Source organism: Antedon mediterranea, chromosome 1 (genome assembly GCF_964355755.1).
Source record: "Antedon mediterranea chromosome 1, ecAntMedi1.1, whole genome shotgun sequence".
NCBI lineage: Eukaryota > Metazoa > Echinodermata > Crinoidea > Comatulida > Antedonidae > Antedon > Antedon mediterranea.
Window position 1 is genome coordinate 14832732 of NC_092670.1, and position 27791 is coordinate 14860522.

Below are 27791 nucleotides of genomic sequence, written 5' to 3' on the forward strand. Positions count from 1 at the left end.
TCATCATAATCATCATCATTATCATCGCCATCATCATCATCATTATCATCATCATAATCATCATCATTATCATCATCATCATTATCATCATCAACATCATCATCATTATAATCATCATCATCATCATAAGTATCATCATCAGTTACGCTCGTCTTGTGAACTGATGCTTTCCACTGTATACCATTTTACTGTGATATGAGCAGAAATTAAATGGATGTTTATTGTGTCTTATTATAATGTACCTATTCCTTTTTCGACTTTCGTGATCCATGTAGATTTAAGAGAATATTATTATTAATTATTAGTAACCCTGATGAATTTCTTGCTGTTTACTGTCATGATTTGATCCTATATTTTATTGTTGATATTAATGTCATTCTCTTATTAGCAATAAACTTGTGCTTAGAAATAAATCAACCGCTTAACGGAACGTTTTCGTGTTCTTTTCTAAGTGAAACAAGGTAAGTGTACCTTAAATTTTGCATTAGAATATTTTAATTGAAACACGCAACGTAATGTTTGGCGTATATAATAACATATATATTTATTTTATTTTATAAAATATATATTTAAAAATTCAATAGACGCTTTCATACGGCATGACGTTTTAGAATAGCTTAGGTTCTAGACCATATTTCTAATTGATATTAGTAAAAGGATAGCTATTTTGGCACATATGGCGTCTCATACGTAGATATTACTTTACAACCTCTATTCCTTTCATAGGAAAGCGGGGTTCTACTGTAATAAGTATCATATGAGTCATATGGCCGAGCGGGTAAGGCAGGGGCGTCGTTTACCGTACCTAAAGAGCCAACAACAACATCGGCAAGGGTTCGATGCCGACTCGCTCCTAGTTCTGGTGGTGGAACAAGTCTTCTCGGATAAGGACTATAAACCGTAGGTCCAGTGTACACAGTTATAACCTGTGTGTACTTTAAAGAAACCCAGTTCATTATTCGAAAAAGAGTAGGGGGTTACCCCAGTGAACTGGTTCACACAATAGCCCCTGTATCAGGGGGATGACCACCTATATTAATTCACTATTGGTAATCGTTGGCCACATTGCCTAACATAAAATAAAAAAATAAAATAAATAAAATTTTGAATAACTTTTGTTTCAGTTCTTGCGTCGCAACTTGCGAAGAGGGATACGAATTCTCTAAGGGTGTTAACAGCATTAAAACTACATGTAAAAATAGTGTAGGTCGTTGGGAACCAATCATACCGGACTGTCAACGTACGTATATATATATTTTTTCTCTCTCTTTTATGGCGCAAACACCACTTTTATTCACATTCATATTATCTTGTATCAATACATAAAATAATATTATTTAACACATTTTTGTTAATTCTAAATGTCGTTACAATTCATCAGTAACATTTTTACATTTATGAATTCCGTATTACCTCTTTTTTCATTAATGTTCTTATATTTTTCTATACACGTGACAATGATCATCATTATCATCTATCCGGTTTTAAAATATTTTACACGTAAACAATTTGTGAGTTTTTAATTATACAAATAATGAATGATCATTAGGAGAATATTATACCTTAATCTTTAAACAAATTCAACCATTCTCTTCGTTCATCAAATACAAGAAGAATATATTTGTTCTAAAGTAAATTTCGAGGGAACCACGCAAAAAATACTGTGTTCGAATTTGGCGACAGAAAGTAGAAAGAATATAGACGACGCACTCTGTGAGTTGGTTGTCGCGCCGCGTCCTAAAGTATCATCACATGCCACAACAATCTCGAAATGTTTGCAGAAAGATTACATCGTGTATCGGTAAATGGGACGAAATAACCATCAATACCTATTTTAAGGTGAAATTGGTATTTTTGTTGTTTAGTTAAAATGTGGTTTTGCTAATTCAAAAAATGGTTTAATATTGTCTTTACTATGTATTAGTTAATTGCAATTATTGTTATTAATTGTATTGATTGATATTTGTGTTGTTTTTTAGCTGCTTGTGATATTGAATGCAAGAATGGCGGTACGTGCGTCGAACCAAATGTTTGTGCTTGTCGCACGGGCTTTATTGGTAGCTACTGTGAAACCGGTAAGTCGTTCGCTATACGCTAAACAGAAAAGATAGTTTATTAAAATTATTGTGTAGGGTCAGTATATTTACGATAGCAGTTTATAATTTGTTGCAATAAGTCTTCTTTTCCAGAAACGTTTGCCTGAAACATCAAGGAATTTGCTCAGCTACAACGATGGTCATCTCGCATCGAATTTTAATGTATCTTAAATGTTTAGGTACGCAATCATGTTTTCCATGTATATTTAACAAGATCTATCTTCCACATTTCAGCCGAACAAAACTGTATTATTCCTGAAGCGCCAAGGAACGGATCTCTTAGTTGTACTAGTGAGCAGAATGCATATGTATGTATTGTGAAATGTGTTCCAGGCTTTAGTTCTGATGTCTATGAGTATAAATGCGATCCAACTACAACAGTATCTAATTGGAAACCTGAGTTACCGATTCATGACTGCAAAGGTAGGTTTTCTTTTGATTCATTGTTACAAAGTTTCCAACACGAATGATACTAACCGCGTAAAGATGTTCGTGAATACTATAACGCGGTTTATTAGAGAGCTTCTTCACAAAACATTAGTTTTAGCTTCAAGAAACGCTCATTTAGAATTGGTGTTTATACGCCTGCTGTAAAGCTAGACAATTCATCTATTAAAATGTGTAGTTTGTGTTAGTCTGGAACGCGCTACCTGTCGATTTGAGAGGAGCGAATTCGGCACCTCTATTTAAACGTCAACTTGAAACTGTTCTTTTTAATTAATTACCGGTACTAAGTATTGTTAGGCGCTCTGTTCTTTGTAGGGTGTCATATAAAAATTGTTAAAATAAAAATTAGTTTAGTGAAAAGAACAATCCACGTGAAGCCACGTTAGTGTCACATCGTGGCGTCACCGAAGACATGTTGACGCTTTTAATACGGATACACGATCTGAGGCAATTTCTTTGTAACAACAAATATACAGTAAATGAATACGAAACATAACAAATAACATGAATTCTAAAAAAAAAAAAAAACTAGGGCAATTCTTATAAATAAATAACACAAAATGTAAAAATATTATATATATATCTATATATATTATAATATCTTGCAACACGCACAACGCCGACCCTTATTATATACACGTTAAATTAAGTTATCGAGTTTAAAATAGTATTATTTCAAGTACTTAAAATTACCTTGACATTCATGCACGCGCGTTAGTACCAATGGTTATTTAATAACACGTACCTTATCTTAGCGCAAACACCGAAAGAACGAATGAGCTCCTCGTGGAGCATATTTAGCTCTCGTAGTGTATTATGATGCACGTGCACATATAGCGCATCTCGGGGCGTTAAGTCGAGTCGCAACAATATTGATGAAACGCGTAATAGTATTGCGGTAATGATTATTCATTCATAAAAGTTATGAAATAATCATTTAAACAAGTTATTACAAAGTGAGACAGCAGTTATTACAAAGTGTGACAGCTTTTGTTATTACAAAGTGCGAGAGCTCGATTGTTACTAAGTGCGACAGCAGTTATTACAAAGTGCGACAGTTTTTTTATAAAGTGCAGGTATTACAAAGTGCGACGATTATTACAAAGTGCGACAGTACACTCGTTGCCATAAGTCTGTATTTGTTTTGTTTGTGTGTTTTTTGCTATGTAATTATGCACATAGATTAATTTTAAATGACAAGTTTAAAGAAACTGTTGAAGTTAATAAATTATAATGATTTTTTTTTATTCAGAGATTTATTTCACTACTATGACGAGCAACCTTTCAGGAATCATTGGTAGGTAAAATGACGTTATGCTAAATCATAAAGTAGAGAACTGACTAACTCAGATCATGTTTCTTCCAACTGAAACTTCTTCAAATTTATGATAAGCCTAACTATCATGAAAAGAGAGAAGGACGACAATGTATTTATTTGTGCCATATATGTTAGTAATTAGGTAACTACTGTAGGTAAATTGGAAGAGCATGCGTGTTAATATTTCAATATTCCAAACCCTTTCTGTAGAACGAACGAATTATAATCCATAGAGTTTTTAGCTTCAATTTGGTTTACAGTTTCCAATTTTGGGAAGCGAAGAATTGAGTTTTCACCAGTGACCTTATATAAATTGCCAATATATATATAAGCTCATTGGTAGTCACATACTCATGCAAATTCTGCAAACATTTCAGCAGACACGCCCTCGATCAAAAAGAAAATCGCAGCTATTTGCTCTTGTAGTGGAAAATAATTTTAAAGGTAGCGCGAAAAATTCACCTAATAGACAGTGCTTACCGTATATTATTATAGCCACAACTCTTAATAATACATACAGCATATTACTTATAATTATATATGTTTAGACTATAAAGAGGATTACCAAAAAGCCGATGGTTATTGTACTACGTGGAGTCAGGACCACTACCGAACATTTGATGGCAGAATATATACCTTCCATGGTTCCTGCCACTACCTTCTTCTTGAAGATGCTTCAGACCGGACTTTCCAGATCCACGCTAAGAATGCAAAGGATTGTACTTCAAAAATGGTATGTAGCAGGTCATTGTCAATATACATATCCACTGTTGAGGTGACTCTGCAAAGATCTAAAGACACTCCGTTGGTTCTACGAAAAAACGGTCTTCAAGGAAGCGAACTTCAGGAACTTCCAACAGCATTTGATGGCATGGAAATTGAGCTGGTTTCTGGCTACATCGTCGTGCGTAGTGTGTACGGGTTTAATATTCGATGGGATGGGCATGATGCATTCTACATTTCTGTTGAAGACAAATTATTATCCAACACAAGAGGTCTTTGTGGAACCTACACGTTAAATCCTGCGGATGACTTCACGTTGCGGGATGGTAGTGTTTCCCAATCTGCTGCATCTTTTGCATCAGAGTATACCATGAATCCAGAAGGTATGTAACTTGTCTCACAAAAGGATCATCATTTTTCCTCAAGTGACGTTATGTTCAATTTAAAATGAATTATTTCTATGTTATTTTTAGCGCTGATCGGAATAGCCGAACATGGTGACCGCTCGAAGAGTTCTCTCTTTCTTGCTTGATAGCTGGTAAACTGTTGGTTAGCTTGATCACAGTGTTTACTTTGGACGAAGAGAGGACATTGAACTTGTCCGTTATAAATGTGTATTTTGTTGTTGTAAAAAAGTAAATTTATATTTATTTTTTATTTTTTTAATGTTAAATGTTTGTCTGTTCATTTTGAATTGCAGACTGTGTTGCAAAGAGTCAAACTTCTTATTGTAAAGTGGACTCACCAAGTGACGTCGAACGTTCAGAAACAGAATGTGAGGCAATGATGGTCGACGAAGAGTTTCGTATGTGTCATTTGGTAAATAATTGAATGGTGCGGTGGTGGAATGTGTAAAAGAAGGCTTCTGTTTTAGTGGTGATGTGGTCATCATACCAGTTTATGCTTGAAGAATAATTCAATTCAATATTTATATTTATGTTTAGTGTGCTTGTTTATGCAATGTAAAGACTGGATAGGAATGGGAGTAAATACAAAGAATGCCAGCTGTTATCTGTTGTTGTAAAATATTATTGTAGCCTAGGTACGAGTTTCTGTATGATCTGACACTCAATTGTCAAGCATTGTCAAGCATTGTCCACTATGTAAAATGATTATTTATACTTCATACAGTTCAACAAGGTTTTCTTTGTTTTTGTCAGGTTGTAAACGTTCAATCTTATTACGATGCTTGTAAGGAAGATGTATGTAACTGTCATGAATCAAGATCCGACTGCGCATGTAACTCTTTCGAGGCGTACGCAAGAGAATGCGCGCGCAAAAAAGTTTATATAGATTGGAGATCAGAAGATAGATGCCGTAAGTGAAAGCCTTCTTTGAGATCATTATTTAGATGGAAAGTATTTTACTTTTTAAAAACATCGTGGAAACATATTCCTTCTCAATTGTTATTAATATGTCATACTTATTCTGAACAGCTTTGGAATGTCCAGCCAATATGGAATTCCATCAATGTGGTACATCATGCCCTTTGACCTGTAAAAGTACAACTTACGATTGTATTGATGACCATTGCATTGATGGATGCCACTGCCCAAGTAATATGGTTCTTAACAATAATGCGTGCATAGCTCCCGCCAAATGCCCATGTTCTTATCAGATGAGAGAATATGCTGCCGGGTCAACCATCTCAATTGACAATGGTTGCAATACATGGTAAGTAAGTTTGTTTTTTTGTTTGGCTTTCTCTTTTATAGTCCGGTTTTCCCGTTTGTTCTGAAACAGATTTTGATTGATTTATTTATTGATTATTATTTTTCTAGTGCTGAACATTTTTTCGGTGATTAAAAAATAAATAAAATCGGATCTTACAATATTTGACACACAAGTAAGTTAACCAATCAAGACACTGTGGAACTTTCACGCCTATACTTTGTTAACTTGCCGTTGTGTTGCGTGTACATTGCAAACATCAATTTATTAAGTTACTACATAGTTATTTTTATCTCAAATATCAAGCGAATGCAAAGGCGGTACTTGGTCTTGTACAGATGAAATCTGCCCGGCAACATGCTCTGCGGTTGGTGATCCTCATTACGTAACATTTGACGGTCTTCATTACAATTTTGTTGGTGACTGTAGCTACGTTCTTGTACAGAGTTGTGATGATAATAATAACACTCTAGATTATTCCATTCAAGTGGAGAACACGAAATGTGGATTACAGAGCTACGCATGCACAAAGTAAGTTTTGAGACCTTGACAAACGCAATAGCGCCATTCCCGAGTTTGATCTCATTATTGCCAAAGCCTCTTATTATTTATTTTTAATAATACTGAGTAATGGTATTCTTTTTTTTAATAAAGTGGATAATGACAAACGGAAGCCACAGTAGGCTGTTTTCGGATTACTGAATCTCATCTTAACTTATTTATAACTAGTAGTTATTAGCGTACATAAACGTATTATTTGGTAATAATCTAAAGCTCTGTCTACACTATTGACAACAAAATGTGATGTGCCCAAATATGGTAGTGATGTGAAATCATTGTTTCCATTATATGGGCACATTTGTTTGTCACACAAAGTTTGATAGTGTAGACAGAGCTTTACCTTTGATTCTTGAAGGAGTGTAATAGTTAACGTTGGGTCAATACGTGTCAAATTGCGACAGAATTACATTGTATCAGTTAACGGTGAAGACGTCGATCAGTTGCCCCATTCGGCAGCTGGAGTCTTTATCGAACAGTTGTCATCAATATATCAGAGGGTAACAATCTTTTATACATATATAAAAAATGTATACCGGTATTTATTATTACTAGTGTATATGGTAGGCCTATATACCGTACGTATTAGGAACCTGTTATCAACAAATTGAGGCATCTAGAAAGTCTCGTACAACCTCTATAAAAAGCTCATATAGATACATCTTTTCATTCATACAAAGATGGACTGAACTAATATCAATCCAAATTTCTATTAAATAGAAGCCGCTTTAAGTAATTCATATTTCTTTCAATATCTTCTTCTGCATCTGCTTCTTCTGAAATAACCATCAGATATCCTGTAGTATTAGACATGCTGTTGACATTAAAAAGGAATTCCTTTCAACTTACAATAAACTGAGAGACGGTAACTAGAAAATATTTTGTTTATGTAGGTCACTCTGGACAATGGTTTGATCCTTTTGTGGGATGGATATGTTCGAGTGTATGTTACAGCTCCACCATCGTTCTTTGGCGAACTTAAAACGTGTGGTCTATGTGGAACCTTTGATCGTAAACAATCGGTAGGCCTAATACATTTTCCATATTTTATAGACGTTTTACTTATTTTATAGACGTTTTACTTATCTGCACTATGATCGCCCTAAAACATTTTGTAAAGGTTTTTTTTAATAATTGTAGAATTGCCTTGCTAAAAGATTAATGTTATCTGATCGGACGCTCGGAAGTCTCTTTCTTTTTAATATAGCTTTTTGCTTTTTATTTGTATCTCCATTCAGATTCAGACAATCGTATACACATCATCGTCATGTTTTCATTTCCTAATAATATTAGTATCTAAAAGATAAACAACATATAAAAATGTTTATTTTAATGAAATAAATTACTTTTTATATTAACATTCATCGTCCAAAATATATACAGTAAATGTGTTATTGTTGAAATTACAGACTGACTTCAGAACAAAAGCTGGTGATATTGAAATCCAAGCGTCCAGCTTTGCTGCAAAGTGGATGTTAGAAGGGTCTTGTCCAATCATTTCCAACAATCTAAATCTGGAAAGTCCGTGTGATATCTTCTCCCACAGAAAACTACTGTCTCAACAATATTGCTCGGTTCTGAAATCGGCTCCTTTTGATGGTAAGAAGATCATTTAAATATTTATTAAACGGTAGGCCTTACTCCTTCGTTATGACCAGAGTAAACAATTTGGATACACATTTCCTACAATCATAACTACAGTACAGTACTACATTACTTTCTGTTCCTAGTAATATTCGTACGAATTATGTCTTTTTTCAGCGTGCCATAATATTGTTGGAGTTGACCAGTACTTTGAAGATTGTAAATATGACGTATGTGCCAATACTGACGTCAGGATGTTTTGTGCCAGTGTGGCAGTGTACGCGGATGCCTGTGCTAAGATGGGAAAACCCATTGATTGGAGACTGAATATTACTGAATGTGGTAAGTTTCACAAATTAATGGAGTGTTTGAGTGAAATAAAATAGTGATTTTAATTTGGTGCAATGTACTGTGTTTAGTATGTTGCGGGCTTGAACGCCATCGCAGAGATCTTTATGGTTCAGGAATATCGATGGTAGTCTTGTGATACAATGACATTGGAAGAAAACAAATCTAGGCCTGGAGGATTCATAAAAAAATTAAGCCAGGATAAAAAAAAATCCTACCGTTTTGGTACTTATGTGCATTCTTCCATTGACTGTAAAAATGTCATTAATTGTGAAAGATAAATCAATAAGCGGTTATTTAAAATACAGAAATTAAATGTGAGGGAGACCAGATTTACCAGGAATGTGGTTCAGCATGTAAAACCAGTTGTGCTGCCCTCGGTTGGAAATTGGCCTGTGAAGAAGAATGTGTTTCGGGATGTAGCTGCCCAAGTGGTGAAGTTCTTGACCAGCATGGTCGTTGTATAAAAATTAGCAGTTGTTCATGTGGATTTAACGGTCGGTATTACAATCCAGGAGAAAGTATTAGACAGGGATGTCAGGGTTGGTATGTACATAAATGCACCATTTAGAAAATCTTTATTTATTTATTCCCATTTATAATATGGGAAACATTTTCCAAAACATATTTGCACAACCGCCCGCGTCAAGTTCTAATATAAATGAATTTTTAATTCATGATTGTTGATAATGATTTGTCTGCTTAGTATATTTATTAATTTCAGCTTTTCTATTTTAGTCGATGTTTCAATGGTGTTTGGCAATGTGACGAAAACACATGCTCTCCAAATGAAGGAGTATGCGGAGAAAACATGGAATTTGTAGAATGTCGTGACCCTTGCCCTTTGACCTGTGTCAATATAGATGAAACAGAAGGAACTTGTAATGAAATATCATGTGAACCCGGCTGTCAATGTGTTGATGGATTTATATTTGATGGTATATGTCACTATACAATTTTTACAGTTTGCCTAAAATGGGACAAAATGGTTGATTTACAAGTAGGCCTATCTAAAAATCTGATTCGTAAAATAGTTTTCCAGATCCAACCGTCGCTGCAGTTAGTAGATACTCGCTGAATTTTTAGGAAAAACCTATCTATTATCCAGGCTACTTATGAGATTGCAAGTTCACCTATATCGCCTAGATATATATCGCCTATTAAAACATTTATTAATTCTATGCGTCATTTTCAGGTGCTCTATGTGTAAAAAGAGAAGATTGCCCTTGCTACCATGGTGATAGAAGCTATCGGAACTTAGAGTTTATCATGGTTGACTGTAATGAATGGTAAATTATTCCTTAAATGTGTCTAAAACTGCTGAAAGGAAAATATAGTTTCCAAAAGATTTGAATAAAGTTGGAATTCATTAGTTAGAAAAGTTATATTTCATATTACATATTTATCTTTTTTTTTATAATTAATTACAGCATCTGCAATGGCCGCAAATGGGTGTGTGAAACAAACACTTGTCCAGGTAAAAATTATAATTTCAATTATTAAATTTGTATCACCATACAGTAAGTTCTGTGTTTGGTTTGATTTTTTTACATACAGCTAGCATCGCCGTGTATTTTCAAATGTTCATGATTACATTACCTATTTTAAGACAAGTATACTAGCAAATCTAAAGTTGCCAAAGTTTGCTAGTGTCGACAAGTTGACAAACTTTGCAGAAAACTAGTTTTTGCAGAAGCCATGCACCTTCTTAATAAACTAGTTTGCTGAGGTCTGTTAACTCATCGAATCAAATCACAAATACATCTATACAAGCATATTTAAACTATATCATTAATTAATTTTTAGTGTGCTAAATACAAAGCAAATGAATATGATTTACGTATTGCAGGTCTTTGTACTATATATGGAGAATCTCATTATACATCGTTTGATGGCAGAAAATTTGAATTCCAAGGAGAATGTACATATACCTTGGTACAAAGTACTAAGGACTCTAACATCGAGTTCTCTATAAAAACTCAAAACATCATGTGTGGTTCTACTGGGGTAACATGTACAAAATCAATTATGTTTACCATTGGTTCTGGAATTGATAGAGAGAGTTTAGAGTTGGTTCGTGGAAAGGAAGTTGAGATGCCTCGAGATTCACATTTTCATATGCATACTGTTGGTAACTATATCTTCATTACGGTACCAGAAGGAGTTACTTTGCAATGGGATAGAGGCACTTTGATGCATATCAAACTTGATCCAATACATAGTAAAAAGGTAAAGTTTTATATCTTTGTGGTATTTTAAATAGATGGATGATTCTTTACATCACACATTAAAGTAAAATTAAAGTTATATGTTCAGAACTTTTAGAATTCACAATTCATCATTCATAGGTAAGCGGCCTGTGTGGCAACTTTGACAGTGACCATCTAAATGACTTTGTGACATCTTCTGGTGGGCCACCAGTTGCCACTGCCATAGAATTTGGTGATAGTTGGAAGGTACGGCAGTCTTGTCCAGCTACCAAAGAAATCAAAAGCACTTGTTCCTTAGTACCAAACAGAGAAACCTGGGCTGTAAAGAAATGCGCAATTATCAAGTCAGAAATATTCAAAGTATGCCATTCTGAAGTACCTTATGAAAACTATTATGGCAGATGTGTTTATGATGCTTGTGGATGTGATTTCGGAGGTGATTGCGAGTGCCTTTGTACAGCAATTAAGGCTTATGCGCATGACTGTGTCCTACATGGTATTGCAGTGGATTGGAGGTCCAATGAACATTGCCGTAAGTTTGTATATGTTGTTTCATTCTGGTTAGTAAGCATAAACCAGAGCATGTGAAGTTCTTCAACTTTTTACACAGCTCTGTATTTTACCGTAGATTAAGAATGTATGGATATCGCAACTCCATAACCATTTTATCCTATACTTTTAACTATATTTAAACATGTTGCATTTTCAAACTTATATTTATCAAATTTTTGGTATTTCCTTGTTTATACTGAACGGAAATAATGATATTATTAAATTGAATTTTTTTAATGACTTTTAATTATTTTCTAATCTATGGTACTATTCTAAACTTAGCTATGCAATGTCAAGGATGTAGTCAGTGGGTACCCTGTACCTCGCCATGCCCAGACACCTGTGACAACCACTGCAACGAACACATATGTGAAATTGAGGGATGTGTTGAAGGATGTGAATGTGAAGAGAATCTTGTATTTGATTCTAAAATCAATAGATGTGTACCTATAGATAAATGTTCGACTACATGTATTCCATTGACAACCACCCGTAAGTAACATTGTGATATTATTTAGAAATATTTCTTTTTAATAAATCGTTAAAATACAGTTTCTATCTTTGCAAATTTTGTCATTAGGCTTGCTCAGGATGTGGGAATCAGCTGCTCATAAGAGTAGATGAACTGCTATTTTTTAGATAACTAAATGATTACTTTCATGAAAATAATATGTTATGTACAATATCTGGTGTTTATAAAAAAATATATAAAAATGATTACTTTATTGTACTGTATATATTACACCTACAGCTATTACTACCAGAGTGACAACTACTGAAATGCCAACAACTATGTCGACAACAACAACTGAAATGCCAACAACTATGTTGACAACAACATCGACAACTACAGTAACAACTGAAGTATCAACAACTACACCAGCAACTACAGCAACAACTACATCACCAACAACTACATCACCCACAACTACTTCAACCACTACATCACCAACAACTACATCAACCACTACATCACCAACAACTACATCAACCACTACATCACCACCAACTATATCAACCACTACATCACCAACAACTACATCAACAACTACATCAACCACTACATCACCAACAACTACATCAACCACTACATCACCAACAACTACATATACCACTACAGCACCAACAACTGGATCGACAACAACAACTGAAATTCCAACAACTATGTCGACAACAACAACTGAAATGCCAACAACTATGTTGATAACAACTTCGACAATTACAGTTACAACTGAAGTACCAACAACTACAGCAACAACTACAACACCAACACCTCCAGGTAAGTATGCTAATTTTATTAACCCGATTATGTAAACACATTTTAAAATCCACATATTACAATAGCGCATAACACAATTACCTGCCTTTGATTATGCAGAAAGATGTTGCTGGACCGATTGGCTGGATAGTTCAAAACCTGACCCATTTAATGGAGGTGACTTCGAAACATTGGAACAACTAAATACATTGTATGATGTGTGTGCCGATCCTTTAAAAATTGAATGCAGATTAAGAGGCAGTGGTATCATGTATAATCTTACTGGCCAACAAGTAACTTGTGATATTTATAATGGATTGGAATGTATAAACAGAAACCCTCCATCTGACATTTGTTATAACTATGAGGTGAAATTGTGTTGTCCATGTAATACAACGACAGAGGCACCAACAACTACATCACCAACAACTACATCAACCACTACATCACCAACGACTACATCAACCACTACATCACCAACAACTACATCAACCACTACATCACCAACAACTACATCAACCACTACCTCACCAACAACTACATCAACCACTACATCACCAACAACTACATCAACAACTACATCAACCACTACATCACCAACAACTACATCAACCACTACATCACCAATGACTACATCGACCACTACATCACCAACAACTACATATGCCACTACAGCACCAACAACTGGATCGACAACTGAAATTTCAACAATGCAAACAACTACATCAACCACTACATCACCAACAACTACATCAACCACTACATCACCAACAACTACATCAACCACTACATCACCAACAACTACATATACCACTACATCACCAACAACTACATCACCCACTACATCACCAACAAGTACATCAACAACTACAATACCAACAACTACATCAACCACTACATGGCCAACAACTACATCAACCACTACATCGCCAACAACTACATCAACAACTACATCACCAACAACTACATCAACAACTACATCACCAACCACTACATCACCCACAACTACATCAACCACAACTACATCAACCACTACATCACCAACGACTACATCAACCACTACATCACCAACCACTACATCACCCACAACTACATCAACCATAACTACATCAACCACTACATCACCGATGACTACATCAACCACTACATCACCAACAACTACATCAACCACTACATCACCAACAACTACATCAACGACTACATCACCAACAACTACATCAACCACTACATCACCGATGACTACATCAACCACTACATCACCAACAACTACATCAACCACTACATCACAAACAACCACATCAACAACTACAGCACCAACAACTACATCAACCACTACATCACCAACAACTACATCAACCACTACATCACCAACAACTACATCAACCACTACATCACCAACAACTACATCAACAACTACATCAACCACTACATCACCAACAACTACATATACCACTACATCACCAACAACTACATCAACCACTACATCACCAACAACTACATCAACAACTACAGCACCAACAACTGGATCGGCAACAACAACTAAAATTCCAACAACTATGTCGACAACAACACCTGAAATGCCAACAACTATGTTGACAACAACTTCGACAACTACAGTTACAACTGAAGTACCAACAACTACAGCAACAACTACAACACCAACACCTCCAGGTAAGTATGCTAATTTTATTAACCCGGTTATATAAACACATTTTAAAATCCATATATTACAATAGCGCATAACACAATTACCTGCCTTTGATTATGCAGAAAGATGTTGCTGGACCGATTGGCTGGATAGTTCAAAACCTGACCCATTTAATGGAGGTGACTTCGAAACATTGGAACAACTAAATACATTGTATGATGTGTGTGCCGATCCTTTAAAAATTGAATGCAGATTAAGAGGCAGTGGTATCATGTATAATCTTACTGGCCAACAAGTAACTTGTGATATTTATAATGGATTGGAATGTATAAACAGAAACCCTCCATCTGACATTTGTTATAACTATGAGGTGAAATTGTGTTGTCCATGTAATACAACGACAGAGGCACCAACAACTACATCACCAACAACTACATCAACCACTACATCACCAACGACTACATCAACCACTACATCACCAACAACTATATCAACCACTACATCACCAACAACTATATCAACCACTACCTCACCAACAACTACATCAACCACTACATCAACAACAACTACATCAACAACTACAATACCAACAACTACATCAACCACTACATCACCTACAACTACATCACCAACAACTACATCAACCACTACATCACCAACAACTACATCAACCACTACATCACCAACAACTACATCAACAACTACAATACCAACAACTACATCAACCACTACATCACCAACAACTACATCAACCACTACATCACCAACAACTACATCAACCACTACATCACCAACAACTACATCAACCACTACATCGCCAACAACTACATCAACAACTACATCACCAACAACTACATCAACAACTACATCACCAACCACTACATATACCACTACATCACCCACAACTATATCAACCACTACATCACCAACAACTATATCAACCACTACCTCACCAACAACTACATCAACCACTACATCACCAACAACTACATCAACAACTACAATACCAACAACTACATCAACCACTACATCACTTACAACTACATCACCAACAACTACATCAACCACTACATCACCAACAACTACATCAACCACTACATCACCAACAACTACATCAACAACTACAATACCCACAACTACATCAACCACTACATCACCAACAACTACATCAACAACTACAGCACCAACAACTGGATCGGCAACAACAACTGAAATTCCAACAACTATGTCGACAACAACAACTGAAATGCCAACAACTATGTTGACAACAACTTCGACAACAACTACACCGACGACTACATCAACCACTACATCACCAACAACTACATCAACGACTACATCACCAACAACTACATCAACCACTACATCACCAACAACTACATCAACCACTACATCACCAACAACTACATCAACAACTACATCAACCACTACATCACCAACCACTACATCACCAACAACTACATCAACGACTACATCACCAACAACTACATCAACCACTACATCACCAACAACTACATCAACAACTACAGCACCAACAACTACATCAACCACTACATCACCAACAACTACATCAACAACTACATCAACCACTACATCACCAACAACTATATATACCACCACATCACCGACAACTACATCATCAACAATTACATCAACCACTACATCACCCACAACTACATCAACCACTACATCACCAACAACTACATCAACCACTACATCACCAACAACCACATCAACAACTACATCACCAACAACTACATATACCACCACATTACCGACACCTACATCATCAACAATTACATCAACCACTACATCACCCACAACTACATCAACAACTACATCACCAACAACTACATCACCAACAACTACATCAACCACTACATCACCCACAACTATATCAACCGCCACATCACCAACGATTACATCAACCACTACATCACCAACAACTACATCACCAACAACTACATCAACCACTACATCACCAACAACTACATCAACCACTACATCACCAACAACTTCATCAACCACTACATCACCAACAACTACATCAACCACTACATCACCAACAACTACATCAACCACTACATCACCAACAACTACATCAACCACTACATCACCAACAACTACATCAACCACATCACCAACAACTACATCAACCACTACGTCACCGACGACTACATCAAACACCACATCACCAACAACTACATCAACCACCACATCACCAACAACTACATCAACCACTACATCACCAACAACTACATCAACAACTACATCAATCACTACATCACCAACAACTACATCACCAACAACTACATCAACCACTACATCACCAACAACTATATCAACCACTACATCACCAACAACTACATCAACAACTACATCAATCACTACATCACCAACAACTACATCACCAACAACTACATATACCACCACATCACCGACAACTACATCATCAACAATTACATCAACCACTACATCACCCACAACTACATCAACCACTACATCACCAACAACTACATCAACAACTACATCACCAACAACTACATCAACCACTACATCACCAACAACTACATATACCACCACATCACCGACAACTACATCATCAACATTTACATCAACCACTACATCACCCACAACTACATCCACAACTACATCACCAACAACTACATCAACCACTACATCACCAACAACTACATCAACCACTACATCACCAACAACTACATATACCACAAAATCACCGACAACTACACCATCAACAATTACATCAACCACTACATCACCCACAACTACATCAACCACCACATCACCAACAACTACATATACCACCACATCACCGACAACTACATCATCAACAATTACATCAACCACTACATCACCCACAACTACATCAACCACTACATCACCCACACCTACATCAACCACTCCATCACCAACGACTACACTAACGACTACATCAACAACTACATCACCGACGACTACATCCACCACTACATCACCAACAACTACATCAACGACTACATCACCAACAACTACATCAACAACTACATCAACCACTACATCACCAACAACTACATCACCAACAACTACATCAACCACTACATCACCAACAACTATATCAACAACTACAGCACCAACAACTACAGCAACCACTACATCACCAACAACTACATCAACCAATACATCGCCAACAACTACATCAACCACTACATCGCCAACAACTACATCAACAACCACCACATCACCAACAACTACATTAAGAACTACAACATCTCCTCCACCGCCTGAGTATTCGTGTGAATTCTATTGTGACTCATTTACTCTGTTTGATGAAACAAAATTCGACTTTAAAGTTTGTGATAGCATTGTTACACAAACAGTTGATCAAGATCCAATACTTGAAGTTAAAGGTAGTGTATTGTTTAATTTTATTTCTGCCTATTTAATGGATTATAAACAATTCTCTCAGGGAGATTTCCAATACTTTCAAAATTGTCAACATTTGTTTCTAATGGCAAAAGAGAATGTATAAAACACTTTTTTATATTTCAATTTTTAGTTCGTAGACCAACAACAAACAATAATTCATGTTGCCATTGTGATTTTGAGTTGGAAGTGATTATTGGCACATATTCCATTGTTGTACTGGATGACATGTTCAGAATAAACTCAGTACCCATCAGTAGAGCGTCGATTTCAGCATTCAGTCAGAAATTGAAAGAAGATACCGGTGCCACTGTAAAACTGGTTCGTTTAGATATTTTTTCAGAAATGATTATTTCACTAGAAATTTATATGATTTTCAATGGTTTTAATGTTGCCTTTATAAGAATAGATAATAGTTTAAATTTTCAACATAATTTATAATGTTTTCGGGAACAGAGATTATGATGTTCTCTTAAGAATTCATTTTTTTATCTTCTAAGTAGGGCAAGAACAGATCCAGGTAATGTTATGGAGCCCCTCTACTCCAGCCTTTTCACAGCTAAAATTAAATTACTTTTAACTATTTTCATTATTAAATGCTATTTTACAGCCCTAACGTTGGCCTACATACTGATCTATATATTTAAATGTTATTAAGAATTGAATAAGAAAAATGAGTTGCTGGTCTCTCTCACACAAAGGCAATGACAATGATGTATCAGTAATTAACATGTGATGTAATAATCAATTATAAATTTCCTTATAAAACTGCTTAATAAATCATCATGTAGCTAGCAGAATCGATCATGTGACATGAACCACCACGCCTATATATAATACGATATATCCACCTTATTCCGCAGATACACATGATAGTATTGTTTTTATTTGCAGATTGGACAGACCGTTATCATTGACTCCAATAATGGCATGACAATAAAATGGAAAGATAACACACTACTAAATATTGATGTGTCCAATAAATATAAAGGCAAACTGGAGGGTTTATGTGGACAAATTAATGGAGATTTAACTGATGATGATGTTTCAATTTCATCAGAAGGAGATATGTGTGTTTGTAATGACTATGAGTGTAGAAATTGTTCAACTGTTTATCCAGATCTTCCAAATATTTGTGACCGTCTATGGTATTTATTTATTTTTTCATTTTTTGTTATCTGTCGGGCCTTTTCAATTCTTAAATGTACAATAACATTTCTTTGGCAAAATTCTTTCATAATTGCATTGCTATAGTAAAATTGTGTATCTAGTATTCAAACAAACGAAATGACAATGTCATACAATGTTTTTGAGTGTGTTGAATCAGGGAAGTTCACTCTTCCCTGGTTGATTTGTCATGGAAACAAATAATCAATATGTAATTAATGTATGTTTATAATAAATTGTACTTTCTAGGGAACCTGGTTTTTCTCGCTGTGAACCGTATGTCAATATCAGCAAGTATGTAGGAATGTGTAAACAACATATTTGCGATTGTGTTGAAAAGTCTAATGTTACAAAAACAGATCCTAAATTTGGTGATGTTGCAGATGCCTGTGCATGTGAAATATTTGAACAGTTTATGTATGAATGCCACAACCATGCGGAAAACACTGGTTGCTATGATTGGCGGACTGTAGAAATATGTCGTAAGTAAATTACCAGAAGTACAGAGTACTGACCACGTTGAATGCACCTCTCACTTAATGTAAGTGAAGGTCCGATGATGATGAACCCTAACCCCACTTTTATTATACTGGTTATTAAAGCCTTGTACAGATTTTGTTGAGTTGAGAAAGTATATATTTACACAAAACCATTTTTTTAATCTACAAAAAGCTCTTTCTAGCACCAAATGCCCAGGAAATCAAATATGGAAAGAGTGTGGTAGTACATGCGAGTGGACTTGTGATCTAAAAGGGCAACTGATCGAGGACTGTAAGACTGGAATTTCACCAGGTTGCTACTGTCCATCCGACAAGGTCAGGGACGGAGAAAAATGTGTTGATAGGGATCAATGCAAAGATTGTAAGTCTTATTTTTACACATGAAATATAGTATACAAATACCATAAGAGAAGAGAAGAATAAAGTATTTTCGCCATTTTTCATATTTTTGAAATGCCTTTTTTCCAAAGGTGTTTGTGTGGGATATGGTGATCCACATTATTTTACATACGACAAGAAATACTTTGCTTTCCAAGGAGAATGTACATACGTATTGTCACGTCACTCTTTACCAAACTATGACTTTGAAATATATGCATCGAATGAGAAATGTGTAAATGCACCAACCACTTCGTGCGTGTACCAGATTATTGTGTTCTATAACAATCACAATGCTACAATTGCCCGTGAAAGACGAGTAAGTCTGAAATTATTATTTTGTAATTTTACTGAATGTAAACGGAATTAAAATGTTCTTCTAGGGAAGGCATATGGTGCAGTGTATTATAGGCCTTAGACATCTGATTCAGGGATCATGAGTTTGAAAGCAAAACTTTTGTGTCCTTAGGCAAGACTCTTATGCTAGCCTCTTTCTGCCTACGTGCAAAATAGGTACCTCAGTAGGGTCAACTCTTAATATTCGTCAATGGACCTTTTTTGGTAGTAAATGAGTTAGTATTCAACCACGGTTGAGATATGGCAGGCTCTCTCCGAGATTAAACATATTTTCTTGGATTATTTTTTTTTTGCACTAGGTCTCAATAGATGGTGGTGATTGGATAACAGTACCTCCAAAGTACCAAGGTCATGGATTCATAATCCAACCAAAAGGCTTCTTCCAAGTTCAATTAATCATTGAGGCCATACACTTGGAAGTAACGTATGACTATATCAGTGATGCCTTCATTGTAATGATACCTTCCAGTCGATACTTTAACCAAACAGAAGGACTTTGTGGTATGTGCTACATTTGTTGTATATATTAATATACTTATATTTACTAATATACTTATGTTGTATCTATTATGTTGTATCTTATTCTCATCTATTTTAGTGTAATAAAATGAATCAAAGGTGTTTTTTTTTTAAATTAGGAATCTGTAACCATGACCCCTCTGATGACTTGACAATGCCGAATGGCACGATCACGGAAAACACAGACGAATTTGGATTTAGTTGGCTTGTGGAGGGCTCAAATTGCACCAAGCCTCCCAAACCTACTTGCAGCGATAATATCAAAGAAGCTGAAGAACTATGTGCCCCATTTTATCAATCACCGTTATCAAACTGTAAAATGCTGATAGATCCTACGCCATATTATAAAGCATGTCTGTATGATACCTCATGTGGACAGGGTCCATGTGACACACTGGCAACGTATGCTAGGATGTGTAATGAAAAAGGAGGGATGTGTATTGAATGGAGACAAGCAGTTGGTATTTGCAGTACGTTTGTTTTTTACTTTATTTACCATAAAAATGATTCAACAGCAATTTTAAAGGTCCACGATGTTTGCAGTTATGCAAATCCTTACATAGAAAGAGAATACAAATTCCAAAATCGGCAGAATGTTCTGCAGGTTTTTTTAACAACCTTAATTTATTTTTCTGCAAAGGTAATTATATGAAAATATATAAAAGATAATGAATACCAACAGTAACGCACGATATTTCATTATTATGTAGGCTACCCTGAATGTGAAGCGCCAATGGAGTACAAGGCATGTCATGATGGTTGTCTTATACAAGGATGTGATGAGTGGGAAGACCATAAGCAAGAAGTCTGCGAACAGACAGATCTTGAAGGTTGTTACTGTCCTGATGGATTCATTATGAACAGTACTGGGCAGTGTGTCAATCCTGAGGTCTGCAGTAAGTAATTATTTAATAATCGCATGGTTCCCACTAGTGACGCAACACATAATTCAATGCAACGACCTATTAAACACAAAACTCTGTATTGCGTAATCAAAAATGGAAACTGATGCAAAAACAAATATCTCACTTGATATGTCACTTCAAATGTTTCTGCTGAAAAGATTTTTAAAAAAACGGTTTTCTAAAACTATTTTTTTTAACAAATAGATTGGGGCGACGCTTAATTGCTTTACGAAACCGTTTCCAAAAAAAAAAACCCAGTCATTTGATCTAGACCAGTATACATTTTTAAAAGATTTTTTAAAAGCATTTCATTTTGCGTGGATCCGTTTCTACTGGCAAGAAAATACCGTTTTTTTTTTAAAGGGTATTAAAAAAACAGATTTGGTTACTCAGCAGAAACAGTAATTACAAACAATTTACTTAGTCTGATTTTTTTTACAGTATATTGTGAATACCAAGGTGTAAGGTATGAAACTGATGACGTTTGGATGATTAGTGCATGTTTAATGGGAAGATGTATTAACAAAACGGTTGTTATTAGTGAAATACAGTGTGCAATACCTCCCACATGTGGACCAGATGAAACATTGAACACACGTAATGTCGACGGAGTTTGCTGCCCCCAGTATGATTGTTGTAAGACATAAATTTTAATTAAAATTAAGATTATAAATGTCTTTCCATTATATGGTTCATCAAGTATGATGCTATTTTATGATTGTTTTACAGTACCTGTTTCTCATTTTAAGTATGCAATTATCAACGTGCTACTGCCCCACTATGTCCAGTATAGATGCAATTGTTTGTCTGTTTCTGCGCCTCCATGCCTATATTTACTATCAGCACTAACATATACAGTATGCACTTATCAACGTGCTACTGCCCTACTATGTCCAATTTAGAAGCAATTGTTCGCCTGCTTCTGTGCCCATATGTTTACTATTATATAGCAACCAACATATAAAGTATGCAATTGTCCACATGCTATTGCATGTAGTATAGTATGAAATTGTCCATGCACTAATGCGCTACCATGCCAATGTTACTATTTATCATTTATAGTATGCAATTGTGTAAACGTTACGGTGCCACCATGTTCATTTGGTTATGAGGTAAAAACGACATACACACAAACTAACTGTAGTTGTCCTATACCAAAATGTGGTAAGTATTGACGTACACTTTACTATTGGCATTCACACCATACATTATTGCAAAATTTGTATCACGATAGATGCCTGTTTTAGTCTTTATCAATTTTCCAACTTCATTGTGGCTGTCAAATGAGGAAGGGGAAAATCTAGCAATACTACCTGGCCCCTGGATCCGACGTTGACTAAATATGGTAATAAGTTTTGAGTAGTAGGCTTTTTCCAGATGCTTTGACTGCATTTTAAGGGACCATTAAAATTAATAGACCCTGACCTTAAATACAATCATTTGCACTTTAAAGTTGTTGTTTCTTGTCACAGATTTCATAGGAATGTGAAACAAAACAAATATATAAATGTATGGTGTGAAAAAGATAGACAATATTATAAAGAGATCTTTCTATGGAAACTACCACTAATAATTTAAAAATTAGGTTATGAACAGAATATCAGCAGACATTGTGGAAAAGGGAACTCGGAATAAGCTTGTGTGATACACACACATAAATCGCTAACACCATAATGATTACACAAACTCTCATGGATGTTCAATGTTTGTTTTTTTAACAGTTCCTCAAGACGTATGTCTGTTAAACACCACTGATGAACTCCTATTGCTACAGGTACAGGTTTTACATAACCAGTAGAACCCTGTTTAAGCATACACCTGCTTGAATCAAAGAAATCTAACAACAGGACCACGAGCGTGTGAAAGTGTTCATCTGTGGCTGCGACACGATCATTGGCATTTGTCGCAGCCAGCCATAAGATTAAAGGACTGTTACGAGTTCCTATCTTGGCAAGGAAACTTCATCATCCTGTTGTTAGATTGCTTTGCTTGGATTTAACGCATGACAGTGTGTGAAATATTGAGATATTGACCTGACGCTTAAACAAGTATATAGATTTAAATTTTAGTAAAACTAACGAGATGTTAATTGATTTCAATGTTAAATATAAGACTGAAGTTCAATAAAAAGAATCAAATAAACAAATAATCTGAATACACTTAAACTTCGACAACAAATGTTTGTTCTGATAAGATTACATTCCTTTAAAGTAGATAAAAAAATAATTTATCCTTTTTATAAATCTATTGTACAAAGTATTATGACTTTCTATATGGTTGTTTTTACAATTCCTTCAGAGAAAGCGATAAGAAGCTGTTACTTGGGATTCATTATTCCAGCCAGTAGGATTATAGGCAATTATAGTCACACCACTGGATATTTTAAAAACGACTTTATTTTAAAAAAGATTAGAAATATCATGAGTGATAAAACTCAATATCTTTCTTAGTTAGTTCTCGAAGCTGCAGATTAGTGATCATGAGAAAAATAAATACTGAGCGCTATAATAAATCGTTCATTCCCACTGCAGTTAGATCCTAAAATAGTAGTTAATGGAAACGCTGTGCAATATGATTGGTTTTACTTGATTTTAGCATATTTTGGATTTATGAAAGTTGTGATTGTGTTTATCTTGTGTGTATTTTAACGCTTTTATGAAATTGTACTACAATTTAGGAGTTTTAGGATAATAAAGTGTTATTGTATTGTATTGTATGGTGTTGAAAAGATGGATATTTCCGATATTTCACAGGGTTTGTAAACCTGTGTGTAAAAACAAAAACAAAATATCTCGAAGAGATTGAAATTGTTATGTAATTTGTATGTATTGTGAAGAGGGTGTTTAATGTGTTAAGCTGATTTTACCTTTATAAATATGATTTGTATTATCAAGTATTTCTTTATTTACAGCCTGGTGAGAAAACAAAAATTGATGAATGCACTGTCTGTAATTGTTTGACTGACGAACCCCTTGATGGTAACTTTTATCAATACACATGTTTTTCCGAGCAATGTTCTGAGTGTGGAAAGGTGAAACTTTTATATTTATATTCAAGATAGTTTTGTTTACACCATACTCATCGCCAATGTAACGTTGCCTCTGTAAGCATTTCTGTCTAGTCAATAACAAGAATCTCCTGTTCGTCCGAAGCGCGTAACAATTTCGAAAGGCATTGTGGGATAGAATAGAGCTATGAGTGGCGCCATTGTGAGCCATGGAGTAGGGCGCCCGCATCAAATTAGAAAGTCAAAATCATAGAGGGGATCTGCTAATGCTCTAGGGGGGATAGAGTAATTGACTGAGGAGTAGAGCGCCCGCATCAAATTAGAAAGTCAAAATCATAGAGGGGATCTGCTAATACTCTAGGGGGGTTAGAGTATTGACTTCCTAGTTTGGAGGGGGCGCTGCTCCATGCTGTGAAATGGCGTCGCCCAGTTTGACCTTTTAACCCTGTACTTCCGATACTGTGTTTTGAATGCAAATTGAAGAACAGGAGATTCTTGTGTTATAAGTTCTTTGCTTACACTAAAGGCAGACCAACACTATAATATCCCCATGTATTCCTCTATTTACCTCATAATTATTTAAATAGGCTGTTGTCAATGTGTAAACTTTTATTCATCACTCTGTAGTATAAAAACATACAGAACCAAAGCAGTAGGCCTATTCATTGAATTTATGAAAAGATCATTCAAACATGTAGTATAGATGAATTATTCTGTTAGGTTTATGTACTGAATTAAAGAATTTTTCTTACGATCCTATTTTAATGTAGGGCTATTTGAGAATACCAATTAATGGAAGTTGTTGTGGCGAATGCAGAAAAGAATTTTGCATCGATCATAAAGGTCATTTAAAAGAGGTGGGTATCATTCCTATGTTTACTGGCACTGTAGCTTGGTAAGTTACATTTAGAACGTTTTCAGTGAAATGGTACAAACAATTTTTTTCAGGATAAAGATGAAAGGTTTTTTTTTCAGTTTTCAACGAATGTAATGATTTGTTTCATTTTTTTTCGGTTTTTTTTCTTCAAAAAACTAGTAGTACTAGCTTGGTGGTTGAATGTGATTGTCTAGCAATCCAGAGGTCCAGTACTGACCAACCAAAATAAATTTAGTTAATAAGCACTACAAAGTTTAGTTTTCTATCCTCTAATTGGCTAGTTTTTCTCGCTGTTGGATTTTTATGAAATTGTAACAAATGTTTACATTTTTTCTTCTTAATAGGGTGGTAGTGAGTGGTCTCCGACAAATTGTGAAACATGTAAATGTACTTCAAATGGTGACGAGGTGATAGAAAGATGTACAACTAAAATCTGCCCACCATTTAATGAAACTGCATGCCTTGCTGAAGACGTAAGTAAACTTCTAATTTTTAATGGGCCCATAGCATGAACAACTCAAATGCAGCAGCTACCCAGCGTTGGAAGGGCCTCAGGAGTGCTAAACCAGGGGCATCTGTGACTTCATCCATTCATTGTCTGTTTTTGGACATTCGTTCGATGTTCAATCAGGCCAATAAAGAAGATAATCACAATCACTTATCATTTTCACATTAAGGAAGTGTAGTTTTTGTAGGTTTACAGGGGTAAATAAAGATTGAAGAATGGTATATATCATAAGGTAGTCCTATACTAATTTATAATAATAACCGCCATCCTGTTCAGGTTGATGGGGCAGGATCCTGTGCTGAGAACATATTTTCCCCTAAGGTCTTATTAAATTATTTCTTTACGGTTGCACAACGATACTAATATTTTTGTGTTTTATTGGTAACATTTTATTAATATTTTACATTGTTATTATTTTATATTGTTATATTTTATAATAAAATTTTACATTATCATTTTATACATTAATTATTAATATTTATTCTATAGTCTATCATTGAATATGACGAGTCTGGTTGTTGTAGGACTTGTGGTAGGTTCATCATATTTATTATTTGGTCTAGCAATGTCACTACGCACTTTAAAACTATGCAATGTTAACTTTAAAATGTACTACTGTATTATACCAGCAACTTTTGATGTTTTACCTACATCTTCAAACTGTAAAGAGATAAAAAAAAGGACAGAACATTAGTTTAAGTTCAGCATTTTACCAATTTTAGGTCTTGGGGCCTCATTTATAAAAATACCACCCAAGATCTAATTGAAGTCTGTCAGTGTTCTTTTGGCGAGATAGATGCTCTAGTCTTATTGCCTCTAATATTAGGATGAGATATTTTCAGCTGCTGGTGGCATGTATCTTATTTTTACAAATGGGACTTGAAACACGTCCAAACAAAGTGATTATTGCAATCTTGTCATGATTACTCTCTGTGGATGTTAAGCCCTACGAGCACGTAAACACGATACATATGCGTATGTTACGCATGTGCGTAATTGTTATAATTTTTATCAATATTTTACAGTGCGTAATGAAACACAAGGAAACTGTAAACACATCACAAATATTGATTTCTTGCGAATTGGAAACTGTAAAAGTGAATCTTCTACCATCGACCAAAGCTATTGCCAAGGGCAATGCAATTCATCGGCCAAGTATAGTAATGATCTGAAGAAGGTTGTGGATGACTGCAAATGTTGTCAATTCAAAGAAGAAGCAGAGATTCAGGTCAAGATGATTTGTGACGACGGAACTGAACGAGAAGAGAAACATGTCTATGCTCGAAGTTGCGGCTGTGATGATTGCGTCGAGAACAACTAATTCTATACAAGGCAATCTAAAAACAGAATGCTGAGCTCTGGAGATCAAATGGTTTATCTAGTGGCTGCGATACGAGAGGTTCCACGCCCCTTAATTGAGTAGAATATGTACATAGTACAGACTGTTGGTATTTGTCGCAGCCAGACATAAGATCAAAAGACTGTTACACGTTCCTATCTTGGCAAGGCGAGCTCAGTGTCCTGTTGTTAGATTGCCTTGTTCTATACATGTTTAAATTATTATTAGGCCTATTATAAAACGATATAATTATATAATGTAACCTTACTGTTTTTTGGGGGTTTCTTCATAATTTGATGGTATTATTGTTTGATGGTTAGATAGATAAAACAATCTAGATACTCACGTTGATTTTGATTAATAATTCAATATCTAAGATTTAAAATATGCATGTTCAA

General features: G+C 35.2%; 1 protein-coding gene across 1 annotated transcript; it reads left to right on the forward strand.

Moving 5' to 3' along the window:
- The first annotated feature begins 214 nt into the window (after positions 1–214).
- Positions 215–27791, forward strand: LOC140042010 (uncharacterized). Its single transcript, XM_072087670.1, has 42 exons — positions 215–271; positions 727–743; positions 1125–1240; positions 1980–2075; positions 2331–2519; positions 4410–4967; positions 5285–5403; positions 5745–5901; positions 6021–6258; positions 6562–6786; positions 7172–7313; positions 7707–7835; positions 8223–8412; positions 8575–8739; positions 9054–9291; positions 9484–9683; positions 9941–10034; positions 10176–10222; positions 10595–10974; positions 11094–11487; positions 11790–11999; positions 12628–12786; positions 12886–13089; positions 14278–14436; positions 14536–14708; positions 16575–17820; positions 17970–18157; positions 18731–18984; positions 19253–19485; positions 19676–19864; positions 19974–20200; positions 20538–20739; positions 20877–21227; positions 21468–21653; positions 22104–22298; positions 22725–22826; positions 23384–23436; positions 24574–24693; positions 25440–25526; positions 25891–26019; positions 26544–26586; positions 27080–27791. The coding sequence occupies exons 1-42, from the start codon at positions 215–217 to the stop codon at positions 27373–27375; spliced, it is 8757 nt and encodes a 2918-aa protein (XP_071943771.1). The 3' UTR covers positions 27376–27791.

Excerpts from the sequence above, each read along its gene's own strand:
- LOC140042010 (XM_072087670.1), top strand. The coding sequence starts at position 215 with ATGTTTATTGTGTCTTATTATAATGTACCTATTCCTTTTTCGACTTTC. Across the intron at positions 6,787-7,171 it reads CAGAGCTACGCATGCACAAA|GAGTGTAATAGTTAACGTTG; the intron begins GTAAGTTTTGAG and ends TGATTCTTGAAG. Across the intron at positions 12,787-12,885 it reads TACAACACCAACACCTCCAG|AAAGATGTTGCTGGACCGAT; the intron begins GTAAGTATGCTA and ends TTGATTATGCAG.